General features: G+C 55.4%; 1 protein-coding gene across 2 annotated transcripts in view; it reads left to right on the forward strand.

Moving 5' to 3' along the window:
• Window positions 1-13,417, forward strand: part of MIGA2 (mitoguardin 2) — a 28,175-nt gene that overhangs the window by 1,464 nt on the left and 13,294 nt on the right. The window contains exons 2-11 of one of the 2 annotated variants that reach the window (XM_029202749.1): window positions 1,044-1,283; window positions 2,173-2,383; window positions 4,203-4,315; window positions 5,241-5,358; window positions 5,786-5,895; window positions 10,116-10,233; window positions 11,156-11,256; window positions 11,856-11,971; window positions 12,925-12,997; window positions 13,151-13,237. In XM_029202749.1, coding sequence (XP_029058582.1) covers window positions 1,188-1,283; window positions 2,173-2,383; window positions 4,203-4,315; window positions 5,241-5,358; window positions 5,786-5,895; window positions 10,116-10,233; window positions 11,156-11,256; window positions 11,856-11,971; window positions 12,925-12,997; window positions 13,151-13,237 — 1,143 coding nt within the window. In that variant the 5' untranslated portion in view covers window positions 1,044-1,187. The remainder of the gene's footprint in view (window positions 1-1,043; window positions 1,284-2,172; window positions 2,384-4,202; window positions 4,316-5,240; window positions 5,359-5,785; window positions 5,896-10,115; window positions 10,234-11,155; window positions 11,257-11,855; window positions 11,972-12,924; window positions 12,998-13,150; window positions 13,238-13,417) is intronic. The other variant, XM_029202748.1, reaches the window with a different exon arrangement.

The following is a 13,417-nucleotide window of genomic DNA, read 5'->3' on the forward strand; positions in this document are numbered from 1 at the left end:
ACACACACACACACACACACACACACACACACACACACACACACCCTAGAGCTAACTGATAGGATCATTCATCCTTCCCACTCACTGAGGATAGACAGGTAGACAGGGTCCATCTGGCCTTCGTGGTCATTTTGTTTGAAGTCCCAGGAGACCTTGAAGGCCTCCTTGGCCTTGGTGGTGGTGGTCGGGGAGCTCTCTGAAGGATCTTGGGGACTGGGTTATATGTGCTCAAGCCACTTATTCACTGGCCTTGGAATGGGCCGTGGAGTACCCTGGGGGTCTGTAGTTCTGCTGAGGCTCCCACTTCCTGCTCCATGTCAGATTTGGCGAAAGGGTTGTGTTGAGCACAGGAGTCGAAAGTCCGTTAGATCTTGGTCCAAGTCCTGACTCCGCCTGGTACCAGCTGTGTGACTTTGGACTCCTGACTTAGCTTTTCTGAGCCTCAATTTCCTCGTTGGAAATTGGCAGGGGTGTGGGAGGTAGATCACATCTACTTCATAGAATTGTAATGATTCAATGAAATAATGTATGTAAGGAACTCTGCACAGAATACCCACATACGGTGTAGTAGCTGTTATTATTTGAGGAAATACCCTGCTGTTTTCGTAATACGTCCACAGGAAGTACAACATTCTTGGTTTGGTGGGAGGTGGAAAAGATGCAATGATTCTCACTCAGGGGTCTGACCCTTTAGAGGCCTAAGGTTTTTGCTTAGCACGTGGGCCATGGGTTTAAAAAGATTGAGAAAGTGTGGTATAAAGCCCCAAGTTTGAGAGCGACCTATCCATCTCCCAGGCTCTGGGTCCTCACTTGGGCCAGCGTGCCAGACACTGCCTTCTCCCAGGGCTCAAGGTGGGCAGAAAGTCTGTGGGGCGTTTGGCTACCTTCCTGCTGGCAGGTGCAGAAGGCGGGGGCCTGGTTCCAGGCCTCGCATTCCACACGTGGGCTTTGCTCCCACCTCATCCCCCAGAGCACTCTTGTGTGTGTTTCTTTATGCTCACATGCACACACCCTTGTGGCTGACTTGGTCGTCTGTCTCTCAGCTCTGTGGAGGGACCTTCTGGTATGTGTGTCCCTGTCCTTTCGGGGCGTGGATGGTGCCCGGGACCCAGCCAGCAACCAGTTGAAGACATTCTCCTTGGAAGCTCTCGGCCCCGAGGGCTCTCGCCTGGGGTGCCGATCCTGCCATGGCATTCCGGAGGACTGAGGGTATGTCCATGATCCAGGCCCTGGCCATGACGGTGGCAGAGATCCCTGTGTTCCTTTACACGACGTTTGGGCAGGTAAAGATCGGGGTGGGTTGTGGTCCTGCCCTTTACCTCTCTGGTCCCTGAAACACTGAGCCACTCATCCCAGGGTCCCTCAGCATCCAGGAAAGTTGGGCCCTCGTGATTGCTGTCCCAGGCAATCCTCTTTGAGCAGAGTAAGGAGGACTGTGTTAGGAGTCTGGGGTCCCAGGCCCGGTCTCCACCCCAGGCCTATGTGGACTCTTGACCTCAGTTTCTCAGTTTATAAAAGAGGTCAGTAATGCCTGCCAACTTTAAATGTTTGTGGCTGACCAGTCCTTTTGATACTTCCTGAAGCTCTGCCCTGTGGGATGCCGCCTCGCTCGAGGGGCCCTCAGTCCAGCAGGCAGAGTGAGGGTGGAGCAGGGGAGTGTACAGATGGACCATCGGGTAAAGTGAACGTCATTGTCTTTGAAGAGTGGAGAAGTGGGGTGGGCAGACCTCAGTTCCATTTCTACCTCTCTGTCACCTTAAGCGTGCGTCCTAACCCATGTGAGCTTCAGGTGCCTCACCTGGAAAATGATGGGCATTCGGACAGGTAACACAGGTGAAATCCTGGTGCGGTAGCTGGCATAGGTGCTCAGTCGGTTCAGCTGGTAGAATCCTGACCGATGGTGTTGGGGACACCTGCCGGACCCCAGATATGACCTCCTAGCCTTGTCATTTTGCCATCCCCCGTCCCCCTCTTTTACATCTCTGTGATCCAGGTTTCAGAGGCCAGGGCCCCCAACTCCCACCCCCACAGCCCCCTGCAGGTGGCTGCCTCTCAGTCATTCCTGGTCAGGAGGTATCCCCTGGGGGCCTGATGCGGTCCCTGCCCCTCACGTGTTCCTCAGGGCAGCTCTCCCAGGGAGATGTAACTGGCTACCTCCCTCTTTTCTTGCAGTCTGCCTTCTCCCAGCTGCGGTTGACACCAGGCCTCAGGAAGGTCCTCTTTGCCACGGCCCTGGGGACTGTGGCCTTGGCCCTGGCCGCCCACCAGCTCAAGAGGCGACGGCGGAAGAAGAAGCAGGTCGGCCCCGAGATGGGAGGCGAGCATCTGGGCACAGCGCCCCTCCCCATCCTCATGGCCAGGAAGGTCCCGTCAGTGAAGAAGGGTAGGTGTGAGGTGGTGGGGAAGGGCCTGACCTGGAGTCAAGTCTCAGCTGGACCCCTATTAGCTGAGATCTTGGGCTAGTGACATCCTGTCTCCAAGCTGAGTCCCTTTCACCTGGGAAGCAAGTCATTGTAAGGACTTGCTGGGTGATGTGGCCGGATGCACATGTCATTGGAAGCGATGGTTCTCATTATCTGAGGACACTTTGGGAGCCCTGGGTCGAGAGTGGGCTGGTGGGGTGCAGCTCCTCCGTCCAGCGATGGAAGTGCCCTGGCTCAGGAGCAGAAAGGGCCAGATGGTTCCTGAGCCTTTTGGTATTCGCACCATCCCCCTCTTTTTCTCTTTGCATACAGTAAGATTCACCCTTTTTTGAGTTTTGACAAACACTTATAGTCATACAGTCACTACCACAATCAAGAACTGTTGCTCTAAATCCCCCCAGGGCCCTTGGTAGTCAGCCCCTTTCCCCTTCCGCCAGCTCCTGGCAGCCACTGACCTGTTTTGTGTCTGCTGGTGTGGCTTTAAAAGCCTCTTATGGTCCCGTTAATCTTGTAACCCAGTAACCCAGTGTATGCCGTATACAGATCGCTTTCTAAGGCAAGGAGTCCTCAAAGGCTCTCATGTTGGAAGAAACTTGTTTTAAGAGGCAAAATCTCCTTCCGGGCTCTCCTGCCTCCTCGCTCTTCTGAACTCCCTCTTGAGCAACGTGGTGGGGGGGCACGGCTGTTCTCCCTCTGCTGGGGGCCTGACACCCTTCTCTCCCATCTCCCCCGCCCACACTCAGGCATGGAGCTATCAAAGTGACAATGACTTTTTTAAAAAAAATTTATTTATTTGAATTTATTTTTGGCGGTGTTGGGTCTTCGTTGCTGTGCTCAGGCTTTCTCTAGTTGCGGCGAGCGGGGGCTACTCTTCGTTGCGGTGCGCGGGCTTCTTATTGCGGTGGCTTCTCTTGTTGCGGAGCACAGGTTCTAGGCGTGCGGGCTTCGGTAGTTGTGGCACGTGGGCTCCGTAGTTGTGGCTCGTGGGCTCTAGAGCGCAGGCTCAGTAGTTGTGGTGCACCGGCTTAGTCGCTCCGCGGCATGTGGCATCTTCCCGGACCAGGGCTCGAACCCATGTCCCCCGCGTTGGCAGGAGGATTCTTAACCACTGCGTCACCAGGGAAGCCCGACAATGACTTTTAATTATGAATTATCATTGCAAAAGGGAAGTTTTTGTCTTTTCAATTGGACAGAGAAGTTTGTAGACCAGTCTAGAACAAGACCGCGAGACATGCTGGCACAGCTGGCTTTCCATTCTGCGTTGGCCCCACTGGAAGCCTGGAGTCATTTCTGGACTAATCTCTTGCTTGCCTACTTTGTACCGGCACCATCTCTGGTTCCACCTTATTTTGCCTTCCCTACTTTTCTCACTTAAAAGAACCAAACCGAAACAAAACTATGTCTTTTGAAAAGTTGGTACCTCAAATCCTTTTTCGAAGGAGGAGAATTCCAGATCAGTCAGTCAGTCAACAACACAGGGGAAGCTGAGTCAGGAGGGAGAAGTGGCTGGGCCTCATTCTCAGGCTTAACCCAGCAGATCCAGGCCCCTCCGGGCCAGGCCCTGCGCCTCGTAACAGGGGTACGGAAGTGAGCAGGACAAGGGGCAGGGGCCCAGCCCTCTGCTGCTAGGTGCACGCCCTGGGGGTGCTCTGCTGTCACCCTGACTTAGAAGGTCAGGACAGACTCCCAGGTGAAGACGGGGAGAGGGATCCGGAGTGGGCAGCAGCCGTGCGAAGGCTGGGTGGGAAGCTGGCGTGACCCCTCTCCTGTTCCTCACAGGCTACTCCAGCCGGAGGGTCCAGAGCCCCAGTAGCAAGAGCAACGACACTCTGAGCGGCATCTCCTCCATCGAGCCCAGCAAGCACTCAGGCTCCTCCCACAGCTTGGCCTCGGTGAGGGTAGCAGGGTGCCTGTCACGGCCTTGGGGCTCCGGTCTCTGCCCTCGGGGGCTTCTGGGCTGGTAGGATGATGGGAGAAGAGGTTCCACCCATTCATTCGTTGGTTCATTCACTCATCCATCCGTGCAGACTTCCAGAGATTGTCAGTGATCACTGCGTGCTGGGCACTGGTGAGGGAAAGGTGGATAAATGCGGAAAAGAAGCTGTGATCTCTTGGGGAAGATACTTACGCATGAAAGTGCACTCATTCATTCATTCATTCATTCATCAGACACTGAGCAAGCACCGGCTTTATGTCAGAGACTACTAGGCGCTGAGGATAGAGAGATAAATAAGACAAAGAAGTTTATTTTCTCTTGGGGAACGGCTTTGGCTCATTCACTCGTCTAGTTGTTCATTCATCCAGCGAGCACTGAGCCCCAGCTCTGAGCCGGCCACTGCCCTGGGGACCCAGGCATGAGCAGGAGCTGGCTCTGCTCCCGCCTGGGAGGCGGGTGGCTGCTCGTGTGGGAGAGATGCGTGGGTGAGAGCCGGGCCCTGTCGGCCCGTATGTAATGGGTGCACGTTGCGTCCTCCCTATCTCACTTGTAGTGTAGCCCCGGAGCAGGGAGGGGGTCATGCCTTTCGGGAGTGGAGCTCAGGGTGGGTTTCGTAGGAGGCTGCAGCTTCCTGGGTTGGGCATTGGCCTCAGTGTTTCCTCCTGCTTTGGCCATTTCTGTGACCCGTCCTCAGGCGCTTGGAGTTGACAGAAGCAGGCTGTGCCGAGGGCTCGCCACTGTGGCCCGGGGCTGTTTTCAGGGATGGTATTGCAGAGGGCACGTGGCGTGTGGTGAGGGCGGGGGGAGGCTCAGGGGTCCTGCAAAGGGTCCGGGAAGGCCTCATCCCTTATTCTCGGGTTCTTGCGCTACTTGGCACCCAGATGGTAGTGGTGAACTCATCCAGCCCCGTGGCTGCATGCTCGGGGCCATGGGACACCAGAGGGATGGAGGAGCCCATGACCACCAGCAGCGGCAATGCTGAGAGCCTCTACATGCAAGGTACGGGCCAGGAGGCCGGCCTTGGGCACCCCCTGCCCAGCGCTCGCCCCACCCCCGCGGCCGGGGCAGGGTAGTGGGGAGCGTGGCCTCCTCCCGGGAGCCTGGGCTGGGTTTTCTGGGTGCTGCTTTCAACCAGTTCCAAAACCACCCACCCCAGATACCCGGCTCAATGGTTTCCAGCCATTTCTGGACTGGGCAGAGTCTCCAGGAACAGATCTGGTCTGAATGAAGACCTGCAAGCTAGCCAGCCCTGAAAAAGGGGTCAGGACCTGGTCCACACGGTCCTGGCTGTTCCCATCCTTCCGGGCTCTCCTGCCTCCTCGCTCTTCTGAGCTCCCTCTTGAGCGACGTGGTGGGGGGGCACGGCTGCTCTCCCTCTGCTGGGGGCCTGACACCCTTCTCTCCCGTTTCCCCCACCCACACTCAGGCATGGAGCTATTTGAGGAAGCTCTGCAGAAGTGGGAGCAGGCGCTGAGCGTGGGGCAGAGGGGGGACGGCCTCCGGAACCCCGAGACCGCTTCAGAGGCGCTGTCCGAGGTAGGCAGTCCTCCCCTGGGTCTCTCCTACCCCCGGCCACCGAGAAGACTGGTGGTGTGGCTGGTGGGGGGTCACGCTTGGGAGGCGTCTAGCAGCGCTGCCTTCTGCCAGCCCATCACGTCGTCCTGGATGGGAGCTTCCGCTTGACCAGGCTGTTGACCCAGCTAAGTAAGAAAGTTCACGTAAGGTGCATTAGCCCATGCCTGGTACTTGGTAATTACTCAGTAAACCACACTGGTGATTACAGCCTCATCTTGACTACATAAAGAAAATAAGGGGGGCTTCCCTGGTGACGCAGTGGTTAAGAATCTGCCTGCCAATGCAGGGGATACGGGTTCGAGTCCTGGTCTATGAAGACCCCACATGCTGCAGAACAACTAAGCCTATGTGCCGCAACTACTGAGCCTGCGCTCTAGAGCCTGTCTGCCGCTACTACTGAGCCTGCGCGCCACTACTACTGAGCTCGTGTGCCACAACTACTGAGCCTGCGCTCTAGAGCCTGTCTGCCGCTACTACTGAGCCTGCGCGCCACTACTACTGAGCTCGTGTGCCACAACTACTGAGCCTGCGCTCTAGAGCCCATGTTGCCACCACTACTGAAGCCTGCGTGTCTAGAGCCTGCGCTCCGCAACAAGAGAAGCCCCCTCTCACTGCAACTAGAGAAAGCCTGCGCGCAACAACGAAGACCCAACACAGCCAAAAAAAAAAAAAAATGGGGACTTCCCTGGCGGTCCAGTGGGTAAGACCCCACACTTCCACCGCAGGGGGCATGGGTTTGATCCTTGGTCAGGGAACTAAGATCCCACATGCCCCTTGGCAAAAAAAAAAAAAAAGCATTCTTGAAGGGCTGGAGGGAAATAGCCTGGGTTCATAGTTGATTGGGTCACACAGCTTTTGTCTTGTCTTTTCTTTATACGTTTTTTTTTTTTTTTTTTGGCACAGTCCAAGTTTTCTATAAGTGAATATTTATCTCAGTATCAGAAAAGAGAGATAAAGTGGAAAAGCCAAAATAAAATTTTTTTTGTGCAAAACACACTAAATATATGTCCTAGGATGAATTGTTTTGTAATAGTTAAAAAAGATGAAAACCTGGAGACTGTAAGTGCCCATCAGTAGGGGTCTGGAATACTAGGCAGCCTTTATGGTGGCGCAGTGGTTAAGAATCTGCCTGCCTGGTGGCGCAGTGGTTAAGAATCCGCCTGCCAACGCAGGGGATACGGGTTTGTGCCCTGGTCCAGGAAGATCCCACATGCCGCGGAGCAACTAAGCCCATGCGCCACAACTACTGAGCCTGCGCTCTAGAGCCCATGAACCACAACTACTGAGCCCGTGTGCTGCAACTACTGAAGCCCGGAGGCCTAGAGCCCGTGCACTACAACGAAGAGTAGCCCCCACTCGCTGCAACTAGAGAAAGCCTGTGTGCAGCAACAAAGACCCAACGCAGTCCCCCGCCCCCCCCCCAAAAAAATAAATAAAATAAATAGAAAAAAAGGAGGGACTTCTCTGGCGGTCCAGTGGTTAAGACTCCGTGCTTCCAATGCAAGGGGCGGGGGTGCGATCCCTGGTTGGGGAACTAAGATCCCACAAGTCGCGTGGTGAGGCAAAGAAGAAAAATAAAAGGCTGAAGGAAAGCTGTATGGGCTGTTAGGTTGTCTTCTCCACTATATTTTATGAAGTGAAAAAAGCAAGATATAGAATGTGTATAGTGACCCATATCTACATTTTTTTCTATTGAGATGTAGTTGATGTGTAGCATTATGTAAGTTACAGGTATATAACATAGTGATTCGTGACCCATGTGTACGTTTTATGTATTTATTTTTATTGAAGTATAGTTGGTTTACAATGTTGTACTAATTTCTGCTGATGTGTACATTTTTAAAAAGACATCCATCCTTGCCTACGTCTGCCTGTTGGTAACTGCTGGTGTGTATGTGCACTTTTATTTCCCTCTGGACAGATAACACAAGAGATTTTTTTTTTAATATTTATTTGTTTATTTATTTTTATATCTTTGGCTGCATCAGGTCTTAGTTGTGGCATGTGGGATCTTTTGTTGTGGCACTCGGGCTTCTCTCTAGTTGTGGCTCGAGGGCTCAGTAGTTGTGGCGTCGTGGGCTTAGTTGCCCCGCAGCATGTGGGATCTTAGTTCCCTGACCAGGGATTGAACCCGTGTCCCCTGCATTGGAAGGTGGATTCTTAACCACTGGACCACCAGGGAAGTCCCCACAGGAGATTGTTAACAGTGATCTATGAGGAGAGGGTCTGCAGGGAAAGGAGGAGAAGGCTTTTCTTGTACTTTTCTGGTTGATGTTTTTTCTCATTCTGGGGGTTGTCTTTACACTTTCCTTTTTTTTTTGGCTGCACCTCACGGCTTGCAGGATCTTCGTTCCCCAACCAGGGATCGAACCCGTGCCACCTGCATTGGAAGCGCAGAGTCCTAACCACTGGATGGCCATGGAATTCCCAATCTTTTCACTTTCTTGATGGTGTCCTTTGAAGAACAAAGGTTTTTAATTTTGATGAAGTTCAGTGTATCTAATTTTTCTTTTGTCACTTGTGTCATATGTACGAAACCATTCTCTAACCCAAGATGGCTTCCCAGAGAAAGAGCTGGCAGATCTGCCAAAGCTACAAGGCTCTGCTGGCCACACTGAGCAGCATTACTAAGCAAGATGGCCAGCAGGTCTGGGGTCCCATGGGCTCCGCCGGGCTCTAGCTGGGTGCACTGGGCCACATAACCTCCTTGAGTTTTCTCTGTGAAGCGGGGTCATGGCAATCCCTGCCTCAAGGAAGCCCTGAGGCTGAACAGCGAGTTGCCTGTCCAGGGCTAGCGCTCAGTGAAAGGCAGCCATTACAATCTTACTGTCCCCCTCTGAGTGCTTCCGCCTCTTTCTCCCAGTGGCCTGAGGCCCGACTTGGCCCTTGTCTCTTCCCCAGGGTCTGGTTACATGTACTTGCAGGATCTGGCAGCCTCTGTGGAAAACAGAGTCAGGCCTGCCCGTGCCTGGCCCCCTGGCCTAGAAGCTCCTGGGTTCAAAGGAGCAGTGCCCCCATCTTCCCACACCCTGGTGTGGAGGCCAAGGGCAGCGAGGAGGTCACTGAGGCCACAGGCTGTGGTGCCAGGGGTGCGATGCCTTCCCAAGTGCACACGGTTAATAGGAACAGTGGGGTTGAACCCAGCTCTTTCTGGGCTCCTAACTGCCCTCTGATTATAATAGCCAGCACTTACTGGCCATCACCACGGGCCAGTCTTGTAGGAAGTACTTTATGTACCTTATTTCATTCACGTTTTCCCTAAAATCCTAGGAAGTAGGTTCTCTTACTTCAGTTGACAGATAAGAAAACCGGGGCTCAGAATAAGGGAGTTATTTACTCAGGGTCACACAACTTGGAACTGGTGGCGCCAAGGTCTGGACCAGGTCTGTTCGGGTCTAGAGCAGTGCTGTTCAGTAGGAGGTCATGTATCTTATTTAAAATTTTCTGGAGACCACATTAAAAAGCAAAAGGAAATGGGTGAAATGACTTTTTAAATTTTATTTATTTAGTTTTGGCTGCGTTGGGTCTTCATTGCTGTGCGCGGGCTTTCTCTAGTTGCAGCGAGCAGGGGCTACTCTTCGTTGCGGTGCATGGGCTCTAGGCGTGCAGGCTTCAGTAGTTGCGGCACGTGAGCTCAGTAGTTGTGGCTCGCGGGCTCTAGAGCGCAGGCTCAGTAGTTGTGGCGCACGGGCTTCGTTGCTCTGCGGCATGTGGGATCTTCCTGGACCAGGGTTCGAACACGTGTCCCCTGCATTGGCAGGCGGCTTCTTAACCACTGCACCACCAGGGAAGCCCTGAAATGACTTAATAATATATTTTCTATAGTCTAGTATATCCAAAATATTATCATTTCAACATGTAATCAAGATGAAAAATCACTGAGGTATTTCACGTTCTTGTAGTCTTGGGGTTTTTTTTGCGGGGGGATACTGTTTGAAATTGGTGTGTATTTATGCTTATGGCCCATGTCAGGTGGGACTGGCCGAGTCTCAAGTGTGCACTGGCCGTGCGTTGCCGGTGGCTCCTGTGTGGGGCAGCTCAGTCCAGACCTGTGCTTGCTGCTGGGCCTCAGAGCTGTCCCCTGTTTCCCTGGGGGCTGGGCCCCCATCATGGTAAAGGAAGGGGCCGTTGGCGTGGGGAGCTTGGGGGGCCTGGGTTGACCGTCATTGTTTTACCCACAGCCAGAGTCACAGCGAAGGGAGTTTGCGGAGAAGCTGGAGTCCCTGCTGCACCGGGCCTACCATCTGCAGGAGGAGTTCGGGTCCACCTTTCCGGCCGACAACATGCTGCTGGACCTCGGTGAGCGGGGCTGGGGCGAATGATCCCCAGGGCCCATGACCTCATCCGATCAGTGCCTCCCCGCACAGACAGGGAAACTGAGGCCCCACAGGCAGGAACAGAATTGGAATGAGGCCCCGGGAGTCCCTGGCCGGTGTGCCTTGCCCCATCCCCTTGGGAGCGGGCTTTTGGGGCTTGTATGTCAACATCTCCCCTGCTGGCTGTTCCAGGTGTTTGGTTTGAGCCCTGTTCTGTGGGCACCGGGTTGGTGGAGGGTGGCTCATTGAGGTCAAGGGGTGTGACATCACTGAGATGGAATGAAGTTATTCAGCCAAGCAGCCAATGTTCTCCTAGTGCCTGCTGCGTGCCAGACCCTGTGTGGTGACTGTGACCCCCCAGGGCCCTTCCCTGGGGGCTGTCCGCCCCCAGGGGGGAACATCAGACTACTGAGTGTCGGGCTCCCTGGCTCTTCCAGTGGTGACACAGGCCCAGTGAGGGCTGGCCAGGGTGACACATCTTCCACTTCTGTCCCCGTCCAAGCAGTCCCACTTCCTCTGGCCTCCCCATGTGACAGAGAAGGCTGGTGGGGCATTCAGGGCTGTGAACCTTTCCTAAGTCCCCTTGAGTGTCCAGACCCCCTCGCCCTTGAGCGGGTGGGATGGAAGTGCTGAGTGAGGGGCCCTTTGGCATCAGAGGCTGTTTCAGCTTGTCAGAGAGGGGGAGCAACTTGCCCAGGGCCACACAGCACAGCACAGCCTGCCCTCAGAGCTCAGGGCCCACAGGCCTCAGGGTCAGGTGGTGCGGACGTGGCACAGAAAATAGGAGCTTTGCTACCATCAGCGTCATTCGTCCAGAATCGGGCGTTGGGAGGCTTGGTGTACGTTTAGCTCGATCGGTGATTTCAGGAGTCTCAGCTCAGCCCCTCCCTTCCCTCTCTGCCCAGAGCGGACCCTCATGCTGCCCCTGACCGAGGACTCGCTGCATCTGCGGGCGGACCATGAGGACAGCCTGACCTCGGAGGATTCCTTCTTCTCCGCCACTGAGGTGGCGTGGGTTGGGGGGATGGCTGCGGGGAGAGGGGTGAAGGCCGGGGCTCCCGCGCGGCTCCTTGGCGGGCGAGCACTGGGTTGTGGGAAAGTGAAGGCATTTCCTCTGATGGGAGCAGAATCTGGAGGTCGCCAATGCTGCTCCCCGGGGGACTCTTCAGTGTTGCTGGAATGGGGAAGCCTGAGAAACCAGGGGTCGTAGGTCCTATGAGTGAGGGCAGGGGTCCCCGTCCCCAGCAGCTCCAGCCCACGCCGGCCTCTCCCTTCTCCAGACCGAGTGCTCATTGCTTGGTTAGTTTCCTGCCATGGCCACGTGTGCCAGGTGGCTGTCCTTTCCTGGGATGGGAGGACACGGGTGTGTGTCCAGTAGATGGTCCCTTTCGGAAGGGCACCCGGTGATGGGGATGCTGAGAGCCAGAGTAGAACTCAAACCCAGGCCTCTGCCCTCAGCCAGCGTTCCTGCTGACGTTCCCTCTGAAGCGTTGGCCCCTAGGGCGTACTCCGCCAGAAGTCCCCTGGGCAGGTGCCCTTGACCCACCCCAAGGCTCCGCCCCCGCCTGCCAATGCTGCTGACACAGGCTTCCACCCTCCCCTCAGCTCTTTGAGTCCCTGCAGGTTGGAGATTACCCGAGCCCACTCTCCAGGCCTGCCGCCGCCTACGAGGAGGCCCTGCAGCTGGTGAAGGAGGGCAGAGTGCCCTGCCGGACCCTCAGGTGAGCATGGGAGGGAAGGAGGCAGGTGCGGGGTGGGGGGGCTGTCCCCTTGGAGGAGGCTGGGGAAGCCAGCAGGGCTTGGTGGGGACCCAGCTGAGCCAGGCTGAGGGTGGGATGGTCTGGCCGTGGCTCCTGCCTCAGCTTCGGAGACCCTAGGATGGCCCCGGTACAAGACAGGCAGGTCTAGGGTTGACGATGACAATAACTAATTAATATAAGTAATTAAAATAACAATCATTCGTACATGTTCTAAGGGGTCCAATCCTGGAAGCACGGTGGGCGCTGTCCCTAAGCCCTGTGTTCTGACACACTCCTTTAAGGAGCCGTCCAGAAGCCAGGCTTTGGAGACAGACAGACCCCGGTTGTCTCCAGGTCTTGCTACTTTGTGGCGTGTGGCCCTGGACAAGTCTCCTGACTTCTCTTAGCCTCAGTCTTCTCCTGTGTGGTATATTGAGGGCTCTTATCCACCTTAAATTAATTGTTCTGTATGATGGTCATGAGTCCCAGATTTAAGTATGTGTGTTTAAAGTTCACTGACTGAAAATGGCCAAAGGCCCCAGCTGAAGCCTTGGGGATTTGGATAAAGTGCCCAGATCAGGGCACCTCTAGCTGCCCCAGAAAGCCCTGCCCTGGCCTTGGGAGCAATTTGGCCATTTTGGTCCTTTGCTAGAGAGGGTCCTTTGCTGGTTGGGGCCTAAAGGAGGCCGAGGTCAGCCCGACCCCCAGTGACCACACCTGCCAGGGGCGCCCAGTGCCATCGAGGCAGCCCGTCCTCAGGGAGCATCCTGTCAGCCCCTTCCTCGGGTTTGGGGGAAGCTGAGGCCTAGAGGGGGCAGCCACCTGCCCATGGTCACACTACCAGGTGGAGGCAGGGCCACCCAGGGCTCCGCCCTGGCCCCACGGGGGTGTCGCTGGCTGGGGCCCAGGTGCTGTGACTCTGTGCTTCCCCTCAGGACAGAACTGCTGGGCTGCTACAGTGACCAGGACTTTCTGGCCAAGCTGCATTGTGTGCGGCAAGCCTTCGAGGTGGGTGCGGTCCGGGGCGCGATGGGGGGATGGGGGCAGTCAAGCAGGCTCCTCTACGCAGATGGCCACCTGCCCAGCGCACGGTGCTGCCCTGTCCGCGGCTTGGGGGGGCCGCCAGCCTGTCAGCTCACCGCCTCCCTCCTCACCCCTTAGGGCCTCCTGGAGGACAAGAGTCACCAGTATTTCTTCGGGGAGGTTGGCCGGCAGATGGTGACGGGCCTGATGACCAAGGCTGAGAAGGTAGCAGGGAGTGGGGGGCTCTCTTTTCGGCTCTTCTTCCCCCTGCGTTGTTTGTTTTTTTATCTTTCTAACTTTTATTTAATTCTGTTAAAAAAAAAGAAAAAGAAAAAACCCAATCTAAAAGCGAGCTGACGAGCTCTCACTTCATCCTGCAGGCCATAGGAGAGCAGGGAAAGGGTT

Source organism: Monodon monoceros, unplaced genomic scaffold (genome assembly GCF_005190385.1).
Source record: "Monodon monoceros isolate NGI ecotype Baffin Bay Population unplaced genomic scaffold, NGI_Narwhal_1 Super_Scaffold_5, whole genome shotgun sequence".
In the NCBI taxonomy this organism is placed as follows: domain Eukaryota; kingdom Metazoa; phylum Chordata; class Mammalia; order Artiodactyla; family Monodontidae; genus Monodon; species Monodon monoceros.